Genomic DNA, 25,202 nt, shown 5'->3' on the forward strand with positions numbered 1-25,202 from the left:
TACAACTTCGGTATACCTTTTTAGCTTGTGTGACTTGGATTCCTCCTAGCCTCTCGGGTAATTTTGTAACCGATTATGGGATGTTCCCGGGTTTTGATGATTTCAGTGGTGAGTACTATGTTCATGAAATGGAGAGTGTTAATTATTATGGAGAAGAAAACATTGATGGGTTTATAGTTGAGGACTCTTTTTTGTGGAATTTCTAAGGAATAGATGAGGATCAAGGTTTTGGATAGTTTTATTATTTCCGGAACCGTGATGATTCGTTGATAACCCGGGAATTAATTCGGGTTTGGACTTGTCATTTTTTTACATAGGCAAGAGGTTAAATTAAACTAATCTCTGTATTTGACCAGAGTGATGAGTAAATGCAATCGTCAACAACAAACACTATAAAGTTGTTTTGCCAACCAATATTGTAATTTTTTGGGTTTCATCGGAATGAAATTTAGATCTTATATAAATCCTTGGGTGAATAAGATTTAACACATCCTATTTGGTCTGTATTTGCATCCTTATTATCTAACGTGACAAACTTTCGTTATTAGAAATAATGTGCACATTCAGACTCACATAAGTATGTAGAAATTATTATAAGCAAATGTGAGTCGAATATAATCAAAGCAGCAACAACCTTTAATGTTGACTCTTGTATTTATGTTGAGTACGCCTAGTACTGTCTTTATAAGACTTTTTTATTTTATAAAAAACCAGCAACACGTGTATATAAGCATTTTCAGGCACACTTCAATAATCGGATAATCTATTTACAAGTTAAGATGGCTGCTACAAGAACCAGTTCCCATCTGAAACAGAAGAAAGTGATATATTTAAGTGATAACCATGCGTAAAGAAAGCTGAAACAGAGGTATAAATATTTCCATCTCTTCCACACTTTTACCTTTCGGCCTCACAATTCACAACTACCAAATAAACTATTCAGATTATTAGCATATACTTAAGTGAAATTAAAAAACCAAATATATTGTACACACCAGTGCTGGAATTGGGTATGGCCATGTCACACTTTACGTTGAACAGACCCAATTTAAACATGTGCATGCACTATTCAATTAATTAAATCCTACTATTTAAGAATATTGCCCCTTAAGCCTATTCTACGGTAGTTCCTTTAAATAGGTCAACCTAACATAACAACATTGCTAATGGTTTTGGACTCTGGTTTACATTTTTTATCATTTTCTTTTTGTATTTAGGCAGGGCTTTACATAAACTTTAGCTATAAAAAGTAATATGATATAATCATACTCGTTCCATTTTGTTAGGAGTCCCACATTGAGTAGAATATCAAACTCAATGTGATACTTAAGTCATGAGACTCTCACCTAATATACTAGTCTTTTCGGTTGGGTTCTAACACATCTCTATTACAATAACTTTTTCTTCATTTTTTATCTCTACCAGAGTCTCTAAAAAATAATTTAAAAACCGAAAGACCTTAATGATATCACAGTTTGACCGTTAATAAGGTAAACGATATAGCAAACACTTACGAGAAGTGTACTGTATCTCTATTTTATGAACCTTGAAATGACGTTGGTTATGTACGGAAAATATTATAAAATTTAATCAATTCCACTTTGAAAATCTCCCTATAATAATTATTAAATGTTACTAAATTAAAATAATGACATAATTCAAATTAAAGATAAATCGTTTTGTATCATAAAACTAATTTGCATATAAATTGATACAAACTAGGCTTCATATTATATCCAAATTTATGAATCATTTTTTATGTAAATTTATGGGCTTGTATTAGTCGTTCAGGTTGACGGTGGCGGTAAAAACGATCATGAAAGAAGGAAGAAAAAACCAAACAAATAAGAAGAATGAAAAATTGAATCCAACACTTTGAAACTAGTTACAGGAAATATTTTGAATAATAATAATTAGAGCAACAACTAACATAGAACTAATTTAACTAAAAAAATACTAAATCAGATCTATCATAGTCTTAAACATCTGAAGTTCTGAGCATAAGGTAAAATGACAACATTCGCAGAAGCCCACAAAATATCCTCAAAACTGGTTAAAGTTACTTAACAACTAAACTAATTGCTGTCAGAGAGTTGATTTAGCAGCCAACCCGAGCCATGCCATTGATTCAGCTGGCTTAGTAGGTGCTGCCATGGGATTGCTTGTTTGATATGGAGCTTTGGCAGTAATTCTGCAAATACAACAAAAGAAAACAACAGTATTAGGCCAATATGCACCATAAACAAGGGATTATCAACTTGCACCATTATATTAGGGATTAATGTTTTCTTAATGAACATAGTTTATGATAGATGTTCATCCATTCACATAGTCAGCCTCAACTGGACTAAAGCTTGTTTGTTGTTGTATATGTACTATGACAAGAAACTAGATAGTAGATACACACACCCCATATAAAGTAAGACAACATTTGCCACACGAAAATGCAGGAAGCAAAATTTCCTATTAATATTTTTTCAATTGTTTGAAGGACCTACCTATCCTTCCTCTTCTCCAGGAAACGATGAAGGGAAGCTTTCCTAGCAATTGGTAGATCTGTACAACAAAGAAGGTTATGATCAGAAAATAACGCGATTGATAATACAGAAACAATCTCATTACTTGACTCAAAATATCAAGGATCTAAATAAATTACCACAAACAATTGGTGCAGATGGTGCATGATGAGGGTGTTCTTGAATCAAGTTAGCAGGAACAATATTAGGAATCATTGAAGGCTGAGTCAGAGTATGACCATATACAGATGTATTGTGACTTTGGGAGATTCCTTTTCTAGCAAGGGACATTATCTCCTCAACTTTGTTAGCAGGAAAATCATCATATACAATAACTTGGCCACCATAAAAGATTGTCAATTGTGCAGATTTGGGCTCTTTGTCCACAGACTTAAATGCACTGTAAATCATGAAGAAAAAAGAGTAAATTTAGATCATGCATTAATCATTATGAAATGGTATCCAGTCATGAATCATTGATTATATTACCCCCAAAAAACAGTACATGAAAAGTTGTTAATTGATTTCACAACTAATTAAGGAAACTCATTAATAGGTACACGAACCTTGGATTGATCAAAGTTGGAACCTCTTTTGTTGTCTGAGGGGTATAAGCAGTAGGTGGAGAGAGCAAATCCATAGTTATCAGGTTTGGGGGTGTGATGTTGTTTTCTTTGGTAGGAAACAAGTCCATTGCAGAGAGACAAGATGTCTCAGGTGACCCTGTTAAGCAAAAAATTCATAAAATCTTAGAAGGAAAGCATGCAAATCCATTGCAGTGTGAAAGATCTAGCTTATATTTCCTTATTCTTTATTCTATCCAGTACTAGTTCTTGTACTAAAAAATGTCTGAAACCTATTTTTCCCAAGATCTACATAGAAAATTTTAAAATATCCAAATTCCTTAGGAGGAAAATTATGGGACAGTTTTATTTTGTAATACCAAAGTCGAAAGGTATCCTTTGGCAAAGACTAATTGACTGCCCCTCCAACAAGTATCACATTTACCTTTTGGCTATCCTGGGATCTAGTAAAACCCTAGACTACTAGACCAACATCTTCTTCGTATTAGGGGACAGTTCGAACACATATCTAAAATCTAAACAATTTCTTTTCTCTTGTACTCATTTTCATCCTGATTCTCACTAAGATAAAAAAACTTATCCTCTCCTACCAACAAGGGATATTTGAAGCGCAATTATTGTGTTATATTCTTCCTTATTATTTATTCTTAATCGAGTAATTCAAGAAAATTCAGAAAACTAAAACCTGCACACAATCAAAATAAAAATAAAAACAAAACTATGTCCCTTCAACCGATTTTATTTGAATCACCGAACCAAGATGAAGGAATAAGTCACCAATGAGAGGTGATAAAAAAGAGGAAAAGTTAAAATGAAGAAAAAAAGATAAATAAAGTTTTCCCCTATCACTACAAACTATTTTCTCGAGAAGCAAAACAGAGGATTCGGTTGCATCAAAATTTGTCGATAAGAGGTAAAAGAACATGAAAAAATAAATGAAATTGATACCATTAGTTTCAGAGGTGCATGTCATCCCAAAGTTAAGATCACCGTAGCCACCCTTCTCCCTGAGGAATTGGCTCAACAAACTACAAGTTTGAGAGAACGTAGACTTCTCCGGCAGCTTCTGACCGGAAACATCCGAAATCTCCGACAAGGTCGACATTTTCCGAAGAAAAAAGGAAAACAGAATATTCGTGAGTGAAAGAAAAAAGAAGGAGAAACCTAGGAATTGTAATTGACAGAATTGTCCTTTTGAAGAGAGAAACGAGACGGTTTTATGGTGAGGGTCATGTGAATGAAGGAGGTGCTAATATATTATGTGTTGGAGTTATATAATTTAATATTTATATATTTAATTGGGAGGAGGAGGGAAAGTGAAATAGAAGCACGAGGAGTATGTGGGTATTGGTTTGTTTACTTTTTTAATCATATGCGGCTACGCGCCACCTATTTTCCACCTGCCACCAACTCAACCATCAACCCCACTCACTTTATATTCTCCATCTCTTCTAATTTATCCCTTCTCACATTATTTATTTATTGATGCACTGATATATTAAAAAATTATATATTATCAGTGTATCATTTATCTTTCATTTAGATTATTTTTTTTGAAAAGTCAAGCATAATTGAAAATTAAGGAAAATAATACAGTAACAGTGTAAAATATTCTTACAATATTAGTGTATACATCTTTTTCTCTTTATTCATTTATCCATTTTGAAATTTAAATAATATTAATAGTTAGTTCTTATGCTCTCTTTTCTATTAGTAACTATTTTTGTTTAGTATTATTAGTGTAATGATATTAAGAGAGAAAAAATGTGTATATGAGAGGAAGAGTTTTTATATTGTTATTATATGACTTTAATGAAATATGAATATAAATTTATATAAATATTATATTCTAATATTAACATAAGTGTAATATATATACTATAAATAAATAATAATAATCCTTAAGGGCATTGATGTATTAAGAAGTGATTTTCTAGTTTTTATAAATATAATCATATGTCACCATGATAAATATAAATGTTTTAATTACAATACAATACTCTATTACTCTTCAATAATTTACTAATATTTTTTAACCTTAAAATGACAAAAGATATTGATTACAGCAGATATTTATTTCTTATCAATAATATTTCATCTGTTTTTTATATTAATTTTTTTTCTGTTTCGAATTATAACGAAATTTTTGTCCATATGGTGAATAGGTGCGAAATAAGTCAAGCCTAATGGAGTAATAGAAACAAAGCATAATCATAGTCATAAATCATAACAAATTACATTAACAATTCTTAATTTCACAATTACACCAAATAAACTTTACACTTAGCAAAGTTGAATGATTTTCAATATTAAAAGGGAAAAAGATATATACACTGTAAAGGTTTTTACACTATCACTACATTATCCACCATTGTTTTTTTAGTTATTATTAACTTTTAAATAAAAGTATTGCAAATGAATGATAGATGATGCACTACTGTATATAAATCTTTACACTGTGAGTGCATACATTTTACACTATGTTAAAAACAATAGATATATATACCAGACATTTGCAAGCTCTTAGTTTAAAGTTTAGTTTCAGTCAATTAAATGAGGGAATCTATTTTAAAACTCAAATTTGATTATTCAGTTACAGAAATAAGCTTGATTGAGGATTCAACCCGTTGGCACCATATTTAAGAAATCAGTTATTTATCCACTGTGTGGATTTTTTTGAAGGCTAAGGAAAAATAATATTCTTATGCTGAACTTTTGTTGAATATAGGTAATTTCCACCACGTGTTCTTTGCGTAAGCGGCAAAGTTTGTCGTATTCTTTTATTCTTTGCACTGAAATTAGGCAAAAAGCAATTTTAACGTGTTTTTCAAAGACTGCTTTCGTCAGTGCCATGAATGCGGATACCCTAGACACTGATGAACCAGCGAGGTTCACATGACGTATAGTGTTTATCAATTTTTGTATGCTCTTATCAGTTTATCATTATTATACTCATTATCATTGTTTAAAATATAACTATCACTAAACTAGTTTATACATCCTAGCTCCTTGATGTGAATGTTAATGGAAGTTTGCAGCTTTGTAAATTAATTATGATTGGACGGTAAAATTAGATTTGAAACTAGTTGAAATTTATTAATTAATTAATAAAAACATGTAGTTTATTAATTTATTAATACTCACGACTGAATTATTAGAAGCTTTCATAATTTTTAAAAGTCATTTGAAATAGTTTTTTGACAACTAGTTTTTAAAGGTCACAAATTACTTCTTTAAAAGCTACACTTTTCAACCAATAAAAACTAGAACATAACTGTCCAATTGTGCCTTAACATTTTGCAACTTTACTCTTAGTCTTGAGACAATGAATTAATTTTTTTATTTGACTCTTTTTACACAAGAATAACAATTATGTTTGATTTATGTGTCAATGACTCAAATATGATTGGATAAATGGTAGTTTATCACATTAATTTATAAATAAAATATCTATTAATAGTGTGAGCAGTTTTTACCTATTAATGCACCATTCGTTATTCACGTGTTATCATTTACTCTAAAATCAAATAAATATATAAATAATGAATGATGTATTGTAAGAATATAAAACTCTACTTTATATTTTTAATATACTACTTTTTTGGATTTAATTTAAAAAGTTTAATATTTTAGTATAATTGAAGTTATGGCACACGAAAATCTTTTATAATATATATATATATATATATATATGATGATGATTTAAAACATCGAAGGCCAGTTTAAACAAAAACATGTGAAAATTTAAGTCAAATAGAGCTAATTCAAAAGACAAGTGGCAGGATCAAACTGCTTTACAGAACGCCTATAACTTTATTTTTTTATAGAGTTTAAAATCCGTGCACTGATAATGTAAAGTTTTTTATACTTTCAGCATGTTATCTATATACCAGACATTTGCAAGCTCTTAGTTTAAAGTTTAGTTTCAGTCAATTAAATGAGGGAATCTATTTTAAAACTCAAATTTGATTATTCAGTTACAGAAATAAGCTTGATTGAGGATTCAACCCGTTGGCACCATATTTAAGAAATCAGTTATTTATCCACTGTGTGGATTTTTTTGAAGGCTAAGGAAAAATAATATTCTTATGCTGAACTTTTGTTGAATATAGGTAATTTCCACCACGTGTTCTTTGCGTAAGCGGCAAAGTTTGTCGTATTCTTTTATTCTTTGCACTGAAATTAGGCAAAAAGCAATTTTAACGTGTTTTTCAAAGACTGCTTTCGTCAGTGCCATGAATGCGGATACCCTAGACACTGATGAACCAGCGAGGTTCACATGACGTATAGTGTTTATCAATTTTTGTATGCTCTTATCAGTTTATCATTATTATACTCATTATCATTGTTTAAAATATAACTATCACTAAACTAGTTTATACATCCTAGCTCCTTGATGTGAATGTTAATGGAAGTTTGCAGCTTTGTAAATTAATTATGATTGGACGGTAAAATTAGATTTGAAACTAGTTGAAATTTATTAATTAATTAATAAAAACATGTAGTTTATTAATTTATTAATACTCACGACTGAATTATTAGAAGCTTTCATAATTTTTAAAAGTCATTTGAAATAGTTTTTTGACAACTAGTTTTTAAAGGTCACAAATTACTTCTTTAAAAGCTACACTTTTCAACCAATAAAAACTAGAACATAACTGTCCAATTGTGCCTTAACATTTTGCAACTTTACTCTTAGTCTTGAGACAATGAATTAATTTTTTTATTTGACTCTTTTTACACAAGAATAACAATTATGTTTGATTTATGTGTCAATGACTCAAATATGATTGGATAAATGGTAGTTTATCACATTAATTTATAAATAAAATATCTATTAATAGTGTGAGCAGTTTTTACCTATTAATGCACCATTCGTTATTCACGTGTTATCATTTACTCTAAAATCAAATAAATATATAAATAATGAATGATGTATTGTAAGAATATAAAACTCTACTTTATATTTTTAATATACTACTTTTTTGGATTTAATTTAAAAAGTTTAATATTTTAGTATAATTGAAGTTATGGCACACGAAAATCTTTTATAATATATATATATATATATATATATGATGATGATTTAAAACATCGAAGGCCAGTTTAAACAAAAACATGTGAAAATTTAAGTCAAATAGAGCTAATTCAAAAGACAAGTGGCAGGATCAAACTGCTTTACAGAACGCCTATAACTTTATTTTTTTATAGAGTTTAAAATCCGTGCACTGATAATGTAAAGTTTTTTATACTTTCAGCATGTTATCTATCATTGATTTGTATTACTTTTGTTTGAGAGTCAATAATAATTAATAAATCAACGATGAATGATTGACTGATAATGTAAAAAACATTTACACTATCAGTGTATATATATTAAATCTTTTTTATATTGGTAGATAAACATAATAGTAGATATTTGTGGTGAGTGACAGTATTTAGTGTTACGTCAATATGAATATGGGTTGACTAGTTAATTGATTTAGAGATTTATGCATAGTGTGAGTAAATTATTTATAGTTTGTTTATATTATTTTTTCTAAAAAGTCAATAATAATTAAATATGAATTATGGATGATGTAATGTATAAAACTTTTGACATTGTCATATATAAATATATTTTTCTTATTTAATATCTAGTCCAGAATAAGTGAAGTATTACATTGTTATACATGTTTGATTCTTTTTAAGCAATGTTTCAAGTTCGAATATTGTGAATGGAAAAATGTTCATTGGGAGAGTTAGCCAAATATACATATAAATGTTCCCGACTTGAACATGATTACCTCCAGTATAAGAATATATGTGAGAAACAAAAAAAAATACACCATTATTAATGTAATTATAAAGTTTTACAAAAATATTTCACAAGAGAGAGTAGTACTAGTAAAAAAAAAGAAGAGTGGTTAGTTTAGTTGAGACATGTGTTTCTAGAGGGAGGTGTTGAATTTACATGCAAGCTAGAGGGATTATCATGAACCAGTATCCTCTCGTGCCAAAAAATTCTATCCACGTATCCTACTAAATAATTGTATTGGGATAACTAATCTCAATACAATTATCCATATGGACGTGTCAACGGGAGGAATGATTCTTTTAGAGGTGATTCACTTGTTTCTTCGTTCATATACCTTTGAACTTCTACTTTACATCCACGTGATACTCATGAAAAACATAATATCTATATTTCAAATGGAAAATATCACCATCCCACTTCTCCTCAACCATCATTTTTGACTAACATTTATTATAGTGTGGTGAAATAATTGTAACTTGGTAAAATTTATATTAGAAGGGTAAAGTTGCTCATTAAATTATTGAAGCTTTTCAAAAACTAATTTTCAATTATTATAAGTTCATTTTTTTCGTATGTATTAAGTGACAATAAAAAACTATAAGTTATCTCAAAGGATACAGATGTGTGGTGTCAAACAATGCCAAAAGGATTGAAAGTTGTGCTTATATACAAACAACTCCACTTAAGCTATAGAATGGAGTAAGGAAATGAAATTACAAATAATGAAAGTATGGCTTATTGACCCAAGTAGCATCTAACATATCCTGAGAAGTCACATTTCCCACAGGAATCTCTTCACTACCATGAATACGTACTGGCACAGTTTTTGTCTGTATCTGTAGTAGATCATTTTTTGGCACAGCCAAGCCTTAGCTTATGTATGCATTATTACATTCCAAAACAACCAAGCATAACCAGTGGCATTGAGAAAGATTAGTTTATTAATTATTATTTACACTTAGGCACTTAGATTAATGTACACTTTTACTTAAAAACAGTTATTTTCTTTCCAATAATAAGACGCTGAAAGACATGCAAAATAGAAAAAGTTGGTCGAGTTAGGAATTCTTGGAAGGCTTTCCATAAGCAATTCCATACTGATCCCAGTCACTTTTTATTGCAATTGCATCACCCCCGTGCTTATGTAACAATCCTCTACCAACATATCCTCACAAGAGCTTGTTCAAATTCTGATTTCCCAGCCCAAATTTGAGAGAAATCTGAGATATTTGGTAACTCTTGTTCTCTCCTTTGCCATTGTTAGACTGAAGTTGAAAACACTATGAATTATGTTGATTGTTCATACGATGTTCCATAATTAATCCTCTACCAACATATCCTCACAGTTTATGTCTGTATCTATAGCATGATTGTGTGACATTGACACTGACACTGACAGTGTGTTGAGTCTTCCTTCACTGGTGAATAATGAATGGTGAATCACTTTTGCCTAAATGTATATATGTTGAAAATAACTTTTTAGGAAAAAAGTTGTGAAAATTGTGTACATATTTCTGCTATGGCCTGGTGCACATTTATGAAATAAAAATTTTGAGCTTCAAAGATAAGACAGATATATAGAAATACTCCATTTTTTGTTTGTGAGGATGGATGATGGAGAGACCAAAACCGTAGAGTAGAGCCAAATTTGGGTGGATTATTAATGGTAAAAGCAAAAGCCCTGAAATGAAGGTGACCGGGTCAACCACAGCCATGATTGCATTATATTCGAAATTCCAAATTATTCGGAAACTTTTTTAAGAAAGCCACCTTCACCTTCACTCCCCCATATCTATTCTTAGAATTCTGTAAGCTCCATCTCAAACATGACACACTTTCCTCTGCATGTTCCTACCCATACCCAAATCCAGCAAACCAAAAAACTAAGCCAAATTAAACAAAAAAACCAGAGAACAACAACCTCAACTTCTCCGAGCAGCGGTCCATTTCTATCCGGACCTGTTACAACTCCGGCACGGCAATGGCCGCCGCTGTTCGCTTCCATTTTCATCTCTTTCTCCTCTCAACTGCACTTTCTTTCTCCCCTCTATTCTCTATTGATCCAGAAAACGAAGCACTCCTCAAACTTAAAAAATCTTTTGCTACCTCTGACTCTCTCTCTTCTTGGGTTCCAAACCAGAACCCATGTTCTTCAAAATGGGACGGTGTTATATGCAACAAAAATGCCATCACAAACCTTCACCTCACAGATAAAGGTCTCTCTGGAAAGATTGACATCGAAGCTCTTATGCAGATTCGTTCCCTTCGTTCTATTAGTTTAATCAATAACAATTTTTCAGGTCCAATGCCTGAGTTCAATAAACTCGGTGCTCTTAAAGCTATTTACTTAACCAAAAACCAATTCTCTGGTCCTATTCCTTCAGATTTTTTCTCTGGGTTAGGCTCCTTGAAGAAAATATGGATCTCCAATAACAAGTTCTCTGGAAAAATACCTGATTCGTTAAGAAAGCTGAAGTTTTTAAACGAGTTGCATCTCGAGAACAACGAGTTTTCAGGGCCTGTACCTGAGTTTGATCATGATATTAAATCTTTGGACATGTCAAACAATAAATTACAAGGTGCAATACCAGCTAGCATGGTGAAATTCGGTGCTAACTCCTTCTCTGGGAATGACGGGCTATGCGGGAAGCCATTGGATAAGGATTGCGAAGCTGGGCCAAACAGTGGGATGAGTTGGACCGTGAAGATTATCATTATCCTCGTTATTGCAGCTGTTGTAGCTATGGCTTTCATAGTCATGAAGTCAAGGCGTAGAAATGATGATGATTTTAATGCGAGGAGCAGTGAAAATCATCATCAGAACCAAAGGGTCAATGTGGTGCAAGTGCATGTTCCAAGCTCTGACCATAGTAGGGGCTCAGAACATAGCACCAAAAAGGGTGGTGAATCGAAGAAGGGTTCGTCGAGGAGTGGTGGCATGGGTGACCTTATCATGTTGAATGATGAAAAGGGTGTGTTTGGATTGCCGGATTTGATGAAGGCTGCGGCTGAGGTTTTGGGGAATGGTGGGTTGGGTTCGGCTTATAAAGCTGCCATGGCTAATGGGATGTCTGTGGTGGTGAAAAGGATGCGAGAGATGAATAAAGTTAGCAGAGACATTTTTGATGCTGAGATGAGAAGGTTTGGTAGGCTTAGACATCCTAATATTTTGACTCCTTTGGCTTACCATTACCGCAGAGAGGAGAAGCTATTTGTCACTGAATATATGCCTAAAGGAAGCTTGTTATATGTCTTGCATGGTATGTATATGCATGTTGTATCAGAAAAAGTAATCACAGCATTCAGAGATTATTCATAGGGGCAAAATCTAGATAGAAATAACTGGGGTACTTGTGGTGTTGTTTTGAATAAGAAAATCGCTATTGATGATTTAGTAGATAAATCATGTTTTTGTTGGATAACAAGAACACCTCTATAGAGTTCTTCCTATGTTTTGTATTATTTTTTATCATTCAATGCATATTAATAACTAGGATGTTGTATATAATGTTACTTTCAGGTGATAGAGGGATGAGTCATGCTGACCTGAACTGGCCTAACCGTTTGAATATTGTGAAGGGAATTGCAAGAGGGTTGGGCTTCCTTTATTCTGAATTTTCATCAGAGGATTTACCACATGGGAACCTTAAGTCTAGCAACGTTCTACTAACCGAAAATTATGAACCACTTCTTAGTGATTTTGCCTTTCATGCACTCATGAATCCTAGCTATTCTGTACAGACATTGTTTGCTTACAAAACTCCTGATTATGTACAATACCAAACCGTTTCGCAGAAGACAGATGTTTATTGCCTTGGCATTATTATTCTTGAGATGATAACAGGGAAATTCCCTTCTCAGTATCACAGTAATGGCAAGGGTGGAACTGATGTAGTGCAATGGGTCTTCACATCAATTTGTGATAGAAAAGAGGAGGAATTGATTGATCCAGAGTTAAAGAGCAATAAAAGTTCACTCAATCAAATGATGCAACTTCTACAAGTTGGGGCTGCTTGCACAGAAAGCAATCCTGAACAAAGACTTAGCATGAAAGAAGCCATTAGGAGGGTAGAGGAGGTACAAGTTTAAAGATATTAATGTGTCAATAGGCTAGGTTAGTTCAAGTTGCTTTTGTAGGTGAAAATATATTGCAGGCCTAGGACAGATTAATTCCATTCAGCATCTTGACCCAAAGTTAAGTCATTCATCATTGATCAATCTTCTAAGAGCATAGCGGTGAGTGGATTTGTGCATGATAAACACACACATGGCAAAGAAGGTGGAGAGGGTGAAGAGGGTGGAGAGGGAGAAAAGAGGTGGAGAGGGTGAAGGATAGAATGGCTTCATGGATCAGTTTGGTTGATGAGAATGGTCAAGTGAGAAAAATGTGAAAAGTCCAAGCTGAGTTTTATGGTATATGCTTCCTTTTGCTGATTGAAGCCCTTGTAAATTATCTCTAATTCTTATAAATGAAACATTTTTGAGACAGCATCCTTCAAATTTTACTGGTTGTAAGTTAGTAGCCCAAGGATTTTCCAGTTAATACTGAGATAAGCTTTGCAAGAGGCTGCAGGCATTGAAATTTTGGAATAACAGTGCAATCCTGCAATGAAAATATGCAATGTCTTTGTTACTCAATTTGGTTAAAACTTCTACCGTGAAAAGAAATGAGAGATATTAAGTATGGAGAGTTATGTTCCTTACTTAATATGAAAGTTGTACCAGCTAATTGCAATTGTACAAATTACATTGAAATAAGAAATGTTAAATCTTCCTTTCTCTTCTTATTTTTCCTGCTCTCACCATTTGGTTTTTGTTTTGTACATCATTTTTTCACAACATTGCTTATATATAATGAGTTTAATATTCATGTACCATATCATCTATCATTAATTTATATTATTTTTGTTTGAGTTTGTTTGAGAATCGTAAATAATGATTAACATATGATGAGTTGATACTCGGTCACTATTAGTATATATATATTAAATTCATATATAATTTATTGATTAATGAAATATATTGCTTAATTAAGGAATCAATCAAAATGTGTGTACCACCGTAATCATTATATACATTAATAAATGGGCAACGATATGGATGTTGTCAAAGTGGGGCCAAAATCAACGATTTATTTGTGGGCTCGTGGCAGATGGCATGACACGTGAACACAACATTATGTTGAACTCGAAACTAACCTTTTTTGTTCTTCTTCCGAACAAACGAAATTCGAAAAACCTATACTTCTCCTCCTTCTTCCCCGGCGGAATGTATCGAACGGCGGCGAAGCGGTTGTTCTCCGGAGCAAGATGCTACTATAGCGATTCTCAGCTCCGATTTCGTTCTCCTCAGATCTTGATAGCTTCTTATCGCTTTTCCTCAATCGATAATCAACCATTCTCCAATCCACACACTACGAATAATCCCGTTCCCACAACCACCACCATCGAAAACCCTAATTCCTCAGAATCTGCTTCATCATCGTCGGAGGGTGATGATGCTCCGCGCTATGAGAATCCGAGAGGCAAAACTGAGTACAAGGACGAACAATCTCGTGTGCTTCAGGCCTCGCTCCCTTACGTCGTTCGTACTCTTATCCTCTTTCAATATTATCTTCATTAAGTGTTCCGAAATTACAATCCAAAATGTTATATGATTTTCCAATGAAATTGTGGTTTTGCAGATAAAGTTGGGTTGGACAGAAGCAGCATTAATTGCAGGAGCAAGAGATGTTGGTCTATCACCTTCTATCATTGGATCTTTGTCTAGGAAGGAAGCAGCACTTGTTGAGGTCCATTTCCTCCTCCAATATGTCATATAATTCATAACTTTATGGATAGTAATTGTTTTTTGTATTTACTGATTATTGGAGTAGAGTCTTAGACTTAGTAATTTCCGGTTTCATTTTTGTTGTGACAATTTTGAACTGTTAATCCATGGAGTGGTTGAATATGATGAAAGTGTTAGACTATGTTGTATGTCAGATGCTTCACAATATAATGTAATTATCATAGGAAGTATATTTCCAAGACATCGAGTTCACCACTTCATCTACTTTTTCATATAATTCGAGAGAAGTTGTCAATGATGTTTATCAGTCTTTCTGGGTTGAATTATTCAATTATGGATTTCCAATGCTTCAATCCTCTACCAACTGTTCCTTATCAAGTATTATACTTATCAGTTTAATGGTTGCCATAATTGTGGAAAACAGCTCTATTTTTCTTCTACTTATTAGTTTTTATCAAATGATCATTTCATTTATCGTAAAACTTATTTTTTATTTATTTGCAGTTTTTCATGGACGACTGCTTACAAAAACTTATGGATAGAATTGACTCAGATGAGGGTTTGAAGAATTTGACACCAAGTGACTGCATTTCTAAGCTAATCAGAATTCGTATGGAAATGCAAGCTCCATATATATCAACATGGCCTCAAGCTCTTAGCATCCAGGTCTTTGTCTATTTCCTTATTACTTGTTAGAGGCCTAGATTTCTGAATTTGGAGCTGAACGAGGTCCTGGTAAATAATTCCTTTACAGGCACAACCAGTCAATATCCCAACGAGTTTTAAGCAGAGGGCAACGCTTATCGATGAGATCTGGCATGCTGCTGGTGATAATACCTCTGACATTGATTGGTATGCCAAGCGTACTGTCCTTGGAGGAATATACTCAACAACTGAAATTTATATGCTGACAGACAGTTCTCCTGGTTTGTTTTTCTCCCCTCCCTTTTTGAGGACACACTTTCTTAGTTTTTTGCTTGATTAGCTTTTTATCTACACTCTCTGGCGCTTTTGTGCTTTTTTGTTTATGATAATCACACATTTGTGAATCATCTCTTGCTCTAATGATTACATTGGATCATTCATTCTTTGGCCGTGTCTTTCCCTCTAGTTTAGTCATGTTTTTCTCTCTGTAGACGTTCAGAAAATATTTACTGAAATCAATTTTCCATTCTCTAGAAAAACTACTTTAGTGATTAGAGACTATCCACTTTGCATTTTTGCATGGCAATGAATTTGAGATAAATAAGTCTACCTGCACGCATCCACCAATAACATGTTAAATCAGTTCCATTATCCAAATATCAACCCTAACCAATCATTTACCAAATCAGGATCCTCTAGTTTGTTTTAAACTGCAGAGATCCCAACCGTTAAAAATAATTCCATTTATGATTAAATGTCGAAGAATAAGTAATGCTCTGAGTTCTAACCCTTGGATGTGTAACTGCAGTTCTGCATGTGATACACTTTCAAATTTACTTATCTTTATTTATACTTGATCACAGAAACCTCTTGATTATTATAGATAGATTAAAATGGGAAACTCTAATGTGCATCATTATTCATTTAAGGTTTGTTTAAGTGTCTGTCGGAATGAAGAATGCAATTTTATTCTTTTATGCCCCATCCCATGGATAATCCTGTAAATTTGTGTCTATATATCGAATAAATACTATTTTGGGTGGGACCCTGCTGTTATTGGCTCAACATGGTATAGTTGTTTCTGGTGAAGACTCTTCTTGATATTTCCATGGGTCGTTTTGTTGCAGATTTCCGTGATACATGGGCTTTCTTGGATGCTCGAGTAAAAGATGCTTTTGATCTTAAGAAAACCATCCAAGAGGTATTCCTGAATTTGCTACTGTATTTGGTCGGTCATGTTTTTCACATTTCAATTGTTTCGGAATATCGTGATTGGTGCATATTCCAGAATACACACTCATGATGATAATTTTCAGGCACAGTATTTGGCAGAAGCTGTCAGTGCCGGGCTGGGCAACTCCTTTAAAGGGTTTGTTGGGAAAGCATTTGGAAGATGAATTGTGGTGGGCGATGTGATGGTGGCATGCATTTGTCCCTTGCTCATGTCTTGTTCCCAACAATGTTTCTTCTAAACAATGGTTGTCACTTGAAGGAGATGGTGTTACACTGTTACTTTCTTGATAGAAGAAGGATATGCTATATTAAGCAGTAACTATCGTTCAGATTACTTCAAATAACTTGCCCAATTGTGTTTTTTTGGGTTCTGAATAACTCTGGTTATCCATTTATATTGTTATATTCCGCCTTAATTAAGTGACGTGCTTGCAGAAAGTTACATTTAAATATTGTAAAAAAAATAGCCAGGTAGAATATCTGTTAGAATGAGAATGGTTTTAAGCTTTAACAATGCTCGATTAACATATATAAGAATAAAAATGTCATATTGCAACTCTACTCGTAAATTGTAATCATTTACGAGTAATGCTCCTTACAGAATATTCACAGTTGTGCAAACTATTTTGCATGTTTTTTGACTTTAATGTAAAAACAAAAAAATGTTCATAGATACTTACACGTGAGCTAGTAGGTATAGTTTTTTTTTACTTGAATGGAACATATTTTTCATGTATGAAGTAGAAGTGACAGAAAGGTAATGTCCTTGATATTTTTCCTGAAAATACTTACTTTACCTTAAGAACATGTTTACAAGGAGTCATGTTTGCCTTAAGAAGCTTATTCAAATCATATACATGACCTTATGTTTTTTTTTATTTTGCAAAAATGCTCATACGTGCAAAAATACTCATACTTGATCTTTAGGTTGAATCGAGTTCCAAAGAAGAGAGTATGGGCATTAAAAAAGTGGAAATGAAAAATAAAGAAGAGGGTTGGTGTTTGCCACGTGCAGGCTCTTTTAAGTAGTCTCGAGTAGTAGTTGAAGTAGGAAGGTTCCGTATTTATTAATTAATTGATTAACCAATGAATATAAGAGCAAAGAATAGATAATTGTTTGAGAAAAGAAGAAAGAAAAGAAGAGAGGAGGGAGAAGTTATGAGTTTGTCGGCATCAGAGATCGCGGCGAAGCTTAATCTACAGCCACACCCAGAAGGTGGATTTTACACTGAGACATTCCGTGACCATTCCGTTAACCTTTCCAAGTCTCATCTCCCCCCTGAATGTAACTATATTTTTCCATTTCCATTCATCTATCACCATTATTCATTCACTTTTTCACTTTTATTAAATTTGTATTGTTATTGCAATAGACAAAGTAGATCGCCCTGTATCAACCTCTATCTATTTTCTGCTTCCGTCTGGGAGTTTATCTCGCCTGCATCGCATTCCCTCTGCTGAAGTCTGGCATCATTATATCGGAGAACCTATCACCGTATGTATCTATCACTATTATTTTTCTTCCTTTTAATTATACTACACAATTTTTTTGGTAATACCAGAGTATCCCTCACATTTTCTCTTTGGTTAAGGAACTAATCCTTTCGAGTGCATGACTGTCCCTCTCAACAAGTATCACTCACAAGACCATTGACCTTTTGGTCATCCTGGGATCTGGGGCGGGACCTTATATATACATGGGAGACCCTGGTTTTAATTATTAATTTGATGATTAATTTGCAGATAGTGGAGCTGAATGAGAAAGATGGGAGTGTGAAGTTGACTCGTCTTGGATCCAATTTCAGTGAGAATGAGATTCCTCAGTACACTGTCCCTCCAAACATTTGGTTTGGTTCTTTTCCCACTCATGATTTTAGCTTCTCTTCAGAAGGGTCATCATTCCTCAAGGCTGCACCTAGAGACCGTGACAGTCATTACTCTCTTGTAGGATGTACCTGTGCACCTGCGTTTCAGTTTGAGGATTTTGAGCTAGCTAAACCATCTTACCTCATTCCTCGTTTTCCACATCTCCAACCTCTCATCACTGCTCTCACTTTCCCTGAATCAGAGTGATTACATCACCACTATTGCTTTCTTCAATGTTAACCATTATGTTTATGTTGAGACTACTTTTCTGTTATTCAAGCATTGCATAATAAAAACTGTATCTGTACTTGTACTACATATTCAGAATCAAATAATGATTGTGTGTGTATTTGGATTTGAACTTTTAATTATTTCAATATCAATCTCTCAGGTACACACTGAAAAAGAAAGAATCTTTACTTCTTTAATTTATTTATAGAGCAAACATCCATTGAGACGATGATTCTTCATGTAATTATAAGCAGAAAAAATGAAGAATAGAAGCAGAAAAAAAAATTGCAATGGGGGAGTAACGAAATATTTGAAAAATGTTTCTTTGGTGGCAGATAACACTTGGTATAATTTATCTTTTCGTTCTGTTGTAGAAGTATGTAATTTACTTTCTATTGCAAGTTTAAACTTGCAGGACTAGAACTATCTTTCCTCTTGGAAAAGCTATACAGCACAACTCAAAGGAAGAAAAGGAACCCCATGACACAAACGAATTAAGCATACACATTTCCAAAATACCAAAACTATACAACCACTAAATCTTATGCAGTAAAAAAAATGAGATTTCAGTCATCGTTTCCGGAACAGCATATCTCTGAACAGCAGGTGAGGCAGCCTAAGCATCCTAGAGCAATGAAAAGCTGAGTGAGTGCAGTTGCACATTGATTGTTCATCTTGGAACAGCACTGGATGCAGCAGAAACAACAACAGTAACCGCACAAGGTGCTACAACAATTTGAGGTTGCCTTGAAGATTTCAGCAACTTCAGGCAATTTCATTTCAAAACCTGGAGGAGTATTTTCAGCAGTTGCAGACAAGTTGCCAAAGCCAATGCCCAAGTGTGGGAGTATAATTACTCTCTGGCCTTGGGCATTTGCATCATACTGACAGTGGCTATTTTTTGAGACCTGTTTGCAAATAACAATATAAGCAAATCGTTAAGGAAAAATGGTTGGTTAGCGTTCAATTAAAACAGACAACCCAACATAGTTCTGAGATAGTATATCAATGTACATCTAAATGCAGAAATTCAGTGACAGAAAATTGATTTGGATAAGATAAACTGTATTCAGACAAACATTAAAATGAAAGCAGTGTTTAATATCGAGTTTATTAGACAAAATGCTCAATTTATGATGCATACTTTCGTTCCAGCTGACTCCTTGACGTTCTTTAGATGATCATCCTCAAGTATTATCATTCGTGTATACTCAGACATGAAGCCAGTCTGCAGACTCAGTTTTGCAACCTGCCAATTAAGTTGTGCCATTAAGGAATTTTGTTTAGTAAAAGAAACAGCTGAATATCCCATGTGCAGTTATAGCATAGAAATTATTAACAGACCTTCTGTTCTAATTGTTTATTTTCTGAAAGCCATGCTTGAGCAGTAAGATACTCTATTTGATCTCTTGCAGAAACCTGCTAATGTAGAAATAGAGCAATGGAATAGAAAATTAACAATAGAGGAAATGGACAGAATGATAAAGATTGTGCGCATGCACTTATAAAGCAACTGCAACAATAAAATGGAGTGGAGAAGTGTTTATGAAGCATTGGCACACCAAACAAATATATAAGAAAAACAGATTCTTCAAAGTTCAAAGAGGTTCTCACAATACCAAATAACTGCAGCACCCATAAACAAAATTTGGAACCTCCTCTAAAGAAATTTGAGATATAATTTTGAGAACGCAGAAGCTTGATTTATAACTTTGTAAGTTTGTATGTTAAGTTGTTGAATACATTACCCTTTGTACTGGTACATCCTTAGCCTTTCGTATCTTAATATCCACGGCAAAATTACTGAAATCAGCCAAGATGCCTTTAACTTTAATACTCTCAGGAAAACTTCCCTTGTACCTTCCAGATAAAGCTAATGGACCCTCTGATGAAAGATCTGGAATATAGGATGGGTATACCTATCACAAACAATGCAGATAATGCCATAAGAGAGAGGTTCAGGGAAAGTTGGACAAAAATTTAAATATAGCATGTGTGTAACAGAAAATAAATTGCCATGATTGCCGTGACAAGTGATTCCACTCGAGGCATCACATAATAATCTGCAAGAAAATACTCTAAAGGCATCTTATAAAACACACATTAGCACAAATCACCAAAAGCATAGGTGGACTTCAGGATTCAGATGAAAGGGATGGCAAGAATAAAAATGAAAAGAGTCACGTGACATATTTTATTTTCTCAGAATTGTTAACGTGCAAGTTCCGTGACAATGAAATTGCATTGATGATTATTTTACACTGAATTCACGGCCTATACATAGCTGGTCTACTTTCAAATTGATAAAAGAGACGAATATATGATTATCTCACTATAGTTGTAGTTGTCATAACTAACTGAATGTAAGTACCTCAAATTCATCAAGCTCATCAAATATATCCACTTTTATATTTGCAAGAACGAGAGATGAAGCTTTGTCAAACAATGACAGCATTTGAGGCTTAACCAAATCTGGCAATTAAAAAAGAGGAACATCTGTCAAAATAGTTGTAAATGCAGAAGGCCTAAAAAACTCGGATAGGGTCATCAGATAAACTTCACATGTTTAAATACCTAAAAAGTAAGAATTTCTAATTATGATGACAAAATGATAACTCAAAACCCTATATACTACTGAGTGACCAACCAGCAACATTAGACTAGTATTTCATGTATTTACACATATCAAGAAATTGGCAAAACAAGAGAGACAGAGATTATGCCTTAAAAAAGAGGGATTTTGAATAAGCATTGTGGATTCATATGTTGATGGAAGAGTCAACAAGAAGGTACTCCAAATCTAGTGCATAGACTACATAACCAATATGATAAATTCATAACTCACCTACATCCAGTGCAGCATCATATTGTCCCCTGCCAATCATTGCAAGCATCCGCAAGAAGTAATGATTGCAAAATGAACCTGGGGTTTAAAGAAATGTTACGGTTTAAATAAGCGACAGGAGGAAGAATTTTACCATTACCGACACATAAAAAAACAAAGGCAACAACAACAACAACAAAGCCTCAGTCTCACTAGATGAGATTGACTACATGGATAGAACGACGTCATAATACTCTATCATAAACAAAAAACAGAACTAGAACTAAGCAAGATCATAAACAGAATTTATCAAAAAAATATAATGCCTATATGTTGCTCAAATACTAGAGGTCATACCTATGCCAAAGGTGTAAATTCGAGGGCATATTGACTCTCCATTGACTATATGATTCTTTACCAAAGCACAAATTTGTCTCTCATCTTCAACAGTTCCATCTGTAACTAAGAAAATTATTGGAACTGAGCTTCTAGCGCTGGATAGCATTTCTATTGCCTGAAAAGAAAAGGCAACAAATATATAAAATACGCTCTACCCAATGATAGAGGACATAAAACAATTACAATGACCATCAATAATACATTGCTTGTCTGCGAATACATTAAGATGCCACAGAATTTGAGGAATGAGTTCTCCATGCATCAAGTTGAGCATTTATTAATTTATAACTTCAGTACAATACACTTTGGTTCAATAAAAAACTACTGCTCAATAATCTTATGTTTATGAAAAACAGTATGAATGTTAAGGGGATGAAAAACACAATGAATATTTGAAGGTACCTTGTTTAAGGCACTTGAAATGTTTGTAGCACCCGCAGCAACAAAGTTGGTGTTAATCCACTCATTGGCCCTTTCAACAGAATCCTTGGAAGCCAACTCCATTGATTTTGAAAATATATAACTCTCTCCATTAAAGGCTATAATACTAAATGAATCTTGAGGATTAAGCTTAGAGAGAGCCTCTGATAGTGCATTTTTTGTGTAATCAATTAGCTTTCCCCGCATGCTACCACTGATGTCAATAATGAATATTATGTCCTTTTTGAATACCTAAATATAGAGGTGGGCCAGAAGTGTGCATAAAGGGACAACTTCAAAGTATATGTAACATTACATGTACATCTACAATCGTTACAAATAGTATACAAACCTTACTCTGAATATCTCCAGGAGAAAGGCACATGTGGAACATCTCTCTTTGATCAAAATCATACGCAGAAGCAGATTCCAAAAGCACAACACCATTTATATGACTTGAGGGAACCTAAATAGATATTCACAATCAAAGAAGATAAACTTTTTCTTAATCAGACAACCTTTTTACAGCTGAAAATATTAATAAAAAATATAATCAAATGGCAGTGGATCTTACAGCATATGAAAAGCTAAAATCCGTTTTTGACCATGAGAGAACTTCAGCATCATATAAGAAACCCATACTCCCAGCATGACGCCTTACTTCCTGAAGAATCAAGATCAAAAGATTAATAGGCTATGTCATATGAAAAATTTCAATCATATTACTACAAAAAATCCCATCAAATATGAACCTTTAGGGGATGGCTCATTGTCTTGCATAGAAGCTCGCTTCCGGCAACAGCATTCACATTTATTTGTATTTTTTCTCGTCTAGATATTCTCTTCGCAGCTGGGTTGACAAAATCAGGGAAGGTAAATGGCAAATTCAAAGAGAACTGACCATTGCGGTATACTATTTTCTGAGACCAACTCATTTTAATTGATAAAATGGAACCCCCATCTATCTGTTAGAAGTTTTACTATCACTGTTAGAGAGAGAAAAACAGCACCACAGTAAGAGGATATAGAATTCAACAACCTTTAGACAGAGGCTACATATTTACCTGTGGTATAGTTAAAGTAAGTATATTGGACTTGAGAAATCCACCATTTTGAGCTCGGATGCCACTTTGGTTCTCATTATTGTCATCCATAACAACCAGTTGAGTAGAATACGATTTGGTCGGAGCAGTAACCTCAACACCTAGAATGGAACCCTGCTAGCCAAATTATATTACAATCAGAACACAAAATCTGCAACATATTATAACATTAATGAGGTTGAATCAAAAATAATCTTTTTGTAGGTCTCAAGAAAAAAATAACACTCCATGAGTTCCTTTCAAAGAGTAAAACAAAACAAACACAAAAAACAGTCAATTTTGTTTGTTGTTCACATTCTAAAAGAACAAACCTATGTAAGGTATGTTTGGAGGTGAAAGAAGAGAAATGTGTTAGGACTTAAGCACATGAGGAGAGTCCAGCCCAAAAGATTAGTCTATTAGGTGGGACTCCTAACAAAATGACATTTGTGATACTGGCTCTAAAACCTTCCTTTCCCCATTTACCTCCAAAATTCAACTCAGAAATAGACTCTTAAACTACTTAATTTAACTTTACACCCGAGATGACTAGATGCTCAATTAAACCAATCTACCCGGGTCCTAACACTTATAGCTAAACATGCCATAAAATTTAACTGAAATCATTGAAGAAACAAAAAAAAACATAATTTGGGAACTTTATACCAGCACCTGTTCGGTGATGGGAATAGCAAGACGACAATCACAGGCACGGCTTCCCATAACACAATGAACCCTCCAAGAGCCATTAACAGTGATAAACGCTGTTTCCAAATAACAATCAACTTCCATCTCAATTCCTTTCATCTCAAGCGGAATCAACGCCGCTGGGTCACACCTTCCATACACGTGTGGCTGGTAGCTCGTGATATCTGGATTATCCACTATCCCTGGATCAACGATCACCGCGTAAACCATCGGCGCCGTTGGAAGTAAGGCACCCGGTGACTTCGCCATCGGCGCCGGTTGCTTCGGCGGCGCCACCGCCCTGTCTTTCCCGAAGTATATTCGTTTAGATAGCTTTAGACCGTTATCAACCGCTTTCGAGAATTCCTCAGCCATTAAGAGATAGAAACAGAGAGAAACTGTTGAGAAAGAATGAAGAAAAGGAAAATTAACGAAGAAGAGTTTAGAAGGAAGGAAAAAATAATGGGAATGATGATCATAAAATAAGAGGGAAAGAAGAACGGTGTGAAGTGTGGGACCCTCTACTTGTCCGTTGAGGAAAACGGTGTTTAGTGTGGGGTCCTCTTTACGTGTGTCCATTTGTCTCATGACACGTACATTGTATTAGGATTGATTTTACTAATTTATGGACTACTTGTAAATTGTATTATAGTAATTCTTATCTAAATTTGACTCAATTTAATGAAAATAATATCATTTACATAGTCCATATTAAAAACTATGAGGTAAAAAGGGAACTAAAAGAGTGTAATTCTATGTTATAAAATTTATACATAGACAATATATCTGATGTTATTTATTTGTACTACTCTTTTAAAGAATTAATAATGATAGACGATAGAATAACAATGCATAAAACCCTGTCAGTGTATGTATTTTTTTTCTTCCTAAAAAATGTAATATTCATGCATTGTTAATGTTTTAAATAGACAATATATCAGTGTTATTAAACTTCCATCAATCAATGATTTGGTGAGGGCACTCCGTCAATGAGTTACTAGTTGGGTCAATGAGTCAATAGTTTGATTAGTTGACTCAGTTTGCAATAAAAATTCTAAAAAAATTCATATATTAACTAACATTATTTAATAACTTTATACTCCAAAGTTAAAATCATTACCATACATA

General features: G+C 33.6%; 5 protein-coding genes and 1 long non-coding RNA gene across 9 annotated transcripts in view; 4 read left to right on the forward strand and 2 right to left on the reverse strand.

Annotated features, from left to right (window-relative positions):
• LOC109362486 overlaps window positions 1-2,440 on the forward strand; it is a 19,826-nt gene extending 17,386 nt beyond the window's left edge. Inside the window, exon 3 of the long non-coding RNA XR_002109408.1 lies at window positions 2,000-2,440. This is a non-coding gene — a long non-coding RNA (uncharacterized LOC109362486). The remainder of the gene's footprint in view (window positions 1-1,999) is intronic.
• Window positions 1,846-4,322, reverse strand: LOC109362484 (protein TIFY 10A-like). 3 transcript variants are annotated; one of them, XM_019608305.1, is made up of 6 exons: window positions 4,049-4,322; window positions 3,083-3,239; window positions 2,720-2,916; window positions 2,657-2,671; window positions 2,499-2,556; window positions 1,846-2,191 (listed from the first exon to the last, which is right to left on the reverse strand). In XM_019608305.1, the coding sequence occupies exons 1-6, from the start codon at window positions 4,203-4,205 to the stop codon at window positions 2,086-2,088; spliced, it is 690 nt and encodes a 229-aa protein (XP_019463850.1). In that variant the 5' UTR covers window positions 4,206-4,322; the 3' UTR covers window positions 1,846-2,085. The 3 variants fall into 3 exon arrangements, with proteins under 3 accessions (XP_019463850.1, XP_019463849.1, XP_019463848.1); XM_019608304.1 differs by having other exon boundaries at window positions 2,657-2,916; window positions 4,049-4,213; window positions 4,246-4,312; XM_019608303.1 differs by having other exon boundaries at window positions 2,657-2,916; window positions 4,049-4,320.
• Window positions 10,634-13,684, forward strand: LOC109361543 (pollen receptor-like kinase 3). The gene is made up of 2 exons (XM_019607029.1): window positions 10,634-12,157; window positions 12,418-13,684. The coding sequence occupies exons 1-2, from the start codon at window positions 10,879-10,881 to the stop codon at window positions 12,984-12,986; spliced, it is 1,848 nt and encodes a 615-aa protein (XP_019462574.1). The 5' UTR covers window positions 10,634-10,878; the 3' UTR covers window positions 12,987-13,684.
• Window positions 14,092-17,123, forward strand: LOC109362495 (ubiquinone biosynthesis protein COQ9-B, mitochondrial-like). The gene is made up of 6 exons (XM_019608324.1): window positions 14,092-14,480; window positions 14,581-14,688; window positions 15,192-15,353; window positions 15,442-15,613; window positions 16,460-16,533; window positions 16,649-17,123. Exons 1-6 carry the CDS (start codon window positions 14,166-14,168, stop codon window positions 16,727-16,729), a joined length of 912 nt encoding a protein of 303 aa, XP_019463869.1. The 5' UTR covers window positions 14,092-14,165; the 3' UTR covers window positions 16,730-17,123.
• LOC109362499 lies at window positions 17,650-18,811 on the forward strand. Its single transcript, XM_019608327.1, has 3 exons — window positions 17,650-17,850; window positions 17,939-18,060; window positions 18,309-18,811. The coding sequence occupies exons 1-3, from the start codon at window positions 17,724-17,726 to the stop codon at window positions 18,636-18,638; spliced, it is 579 nt and encodes a 192-aa protein (XP_019463872.1). The 5' UTR covers window positions 17,650-17,723; the 3' UTR covers window positions 18,639-18,811.
• LOC109362496 (inter-alpha-trypsin inhibitor heavy chain H3-like) lies at window positions 19,044-24,527 on the reverse strand. Of its 2 annotated transcripts, XM_019608325.1 has the most exons (13): window positions 24,060-24,527; window positions 23,370-23,522; window positions 23,058-23,270; window positions 22,880-22,969; window positions 22,658-22,771; window positions 22,288-22,557; window positions 21,844-22,000; window positions 21,508-21,585; window positions 21,034-21,134; window positions 20,411-20,581; window positions 20,007-20,081; window positions 19,807-19,911; window positions 19,044-19,570 (listed from the first exon to the last, which is right to left on the reverse strand). In XM_019608325.1, exons 1-13 carry the CDS (start codon window positions 24,447-24,449, stop codon window positions 19,229-19,231), a joined length of 2,259 nt encoding a protein of 752 aa, XP_019463870.1. In that variant the 5' UTR covers window positions 24,450-24,527; the 3' UTR covers window positions 19,044-19,228. The 2 variants fall into 2 exon arrangements, with proteins under 2 accessions (XP_019463870.1, XP_019463871.1); XM_019608326.1 differs by lacking the exon at window positions 20,411-20,581.

This window comes from Lupinus angustifolius, chromosome LG12 (genome assembly GCF_001865875.1).
Source record: "Lupinus angustifolius cultivar Tanjil chromosome LG12, LupAngTanjil_v1.0, whole genome shotgun sequence".
NCBI lineage: Eukaryota > Viridiplantae > Streptophyta > Magnoliopsida > Fabales > Fabaceae > Lupinus > Lupinus angustifolius.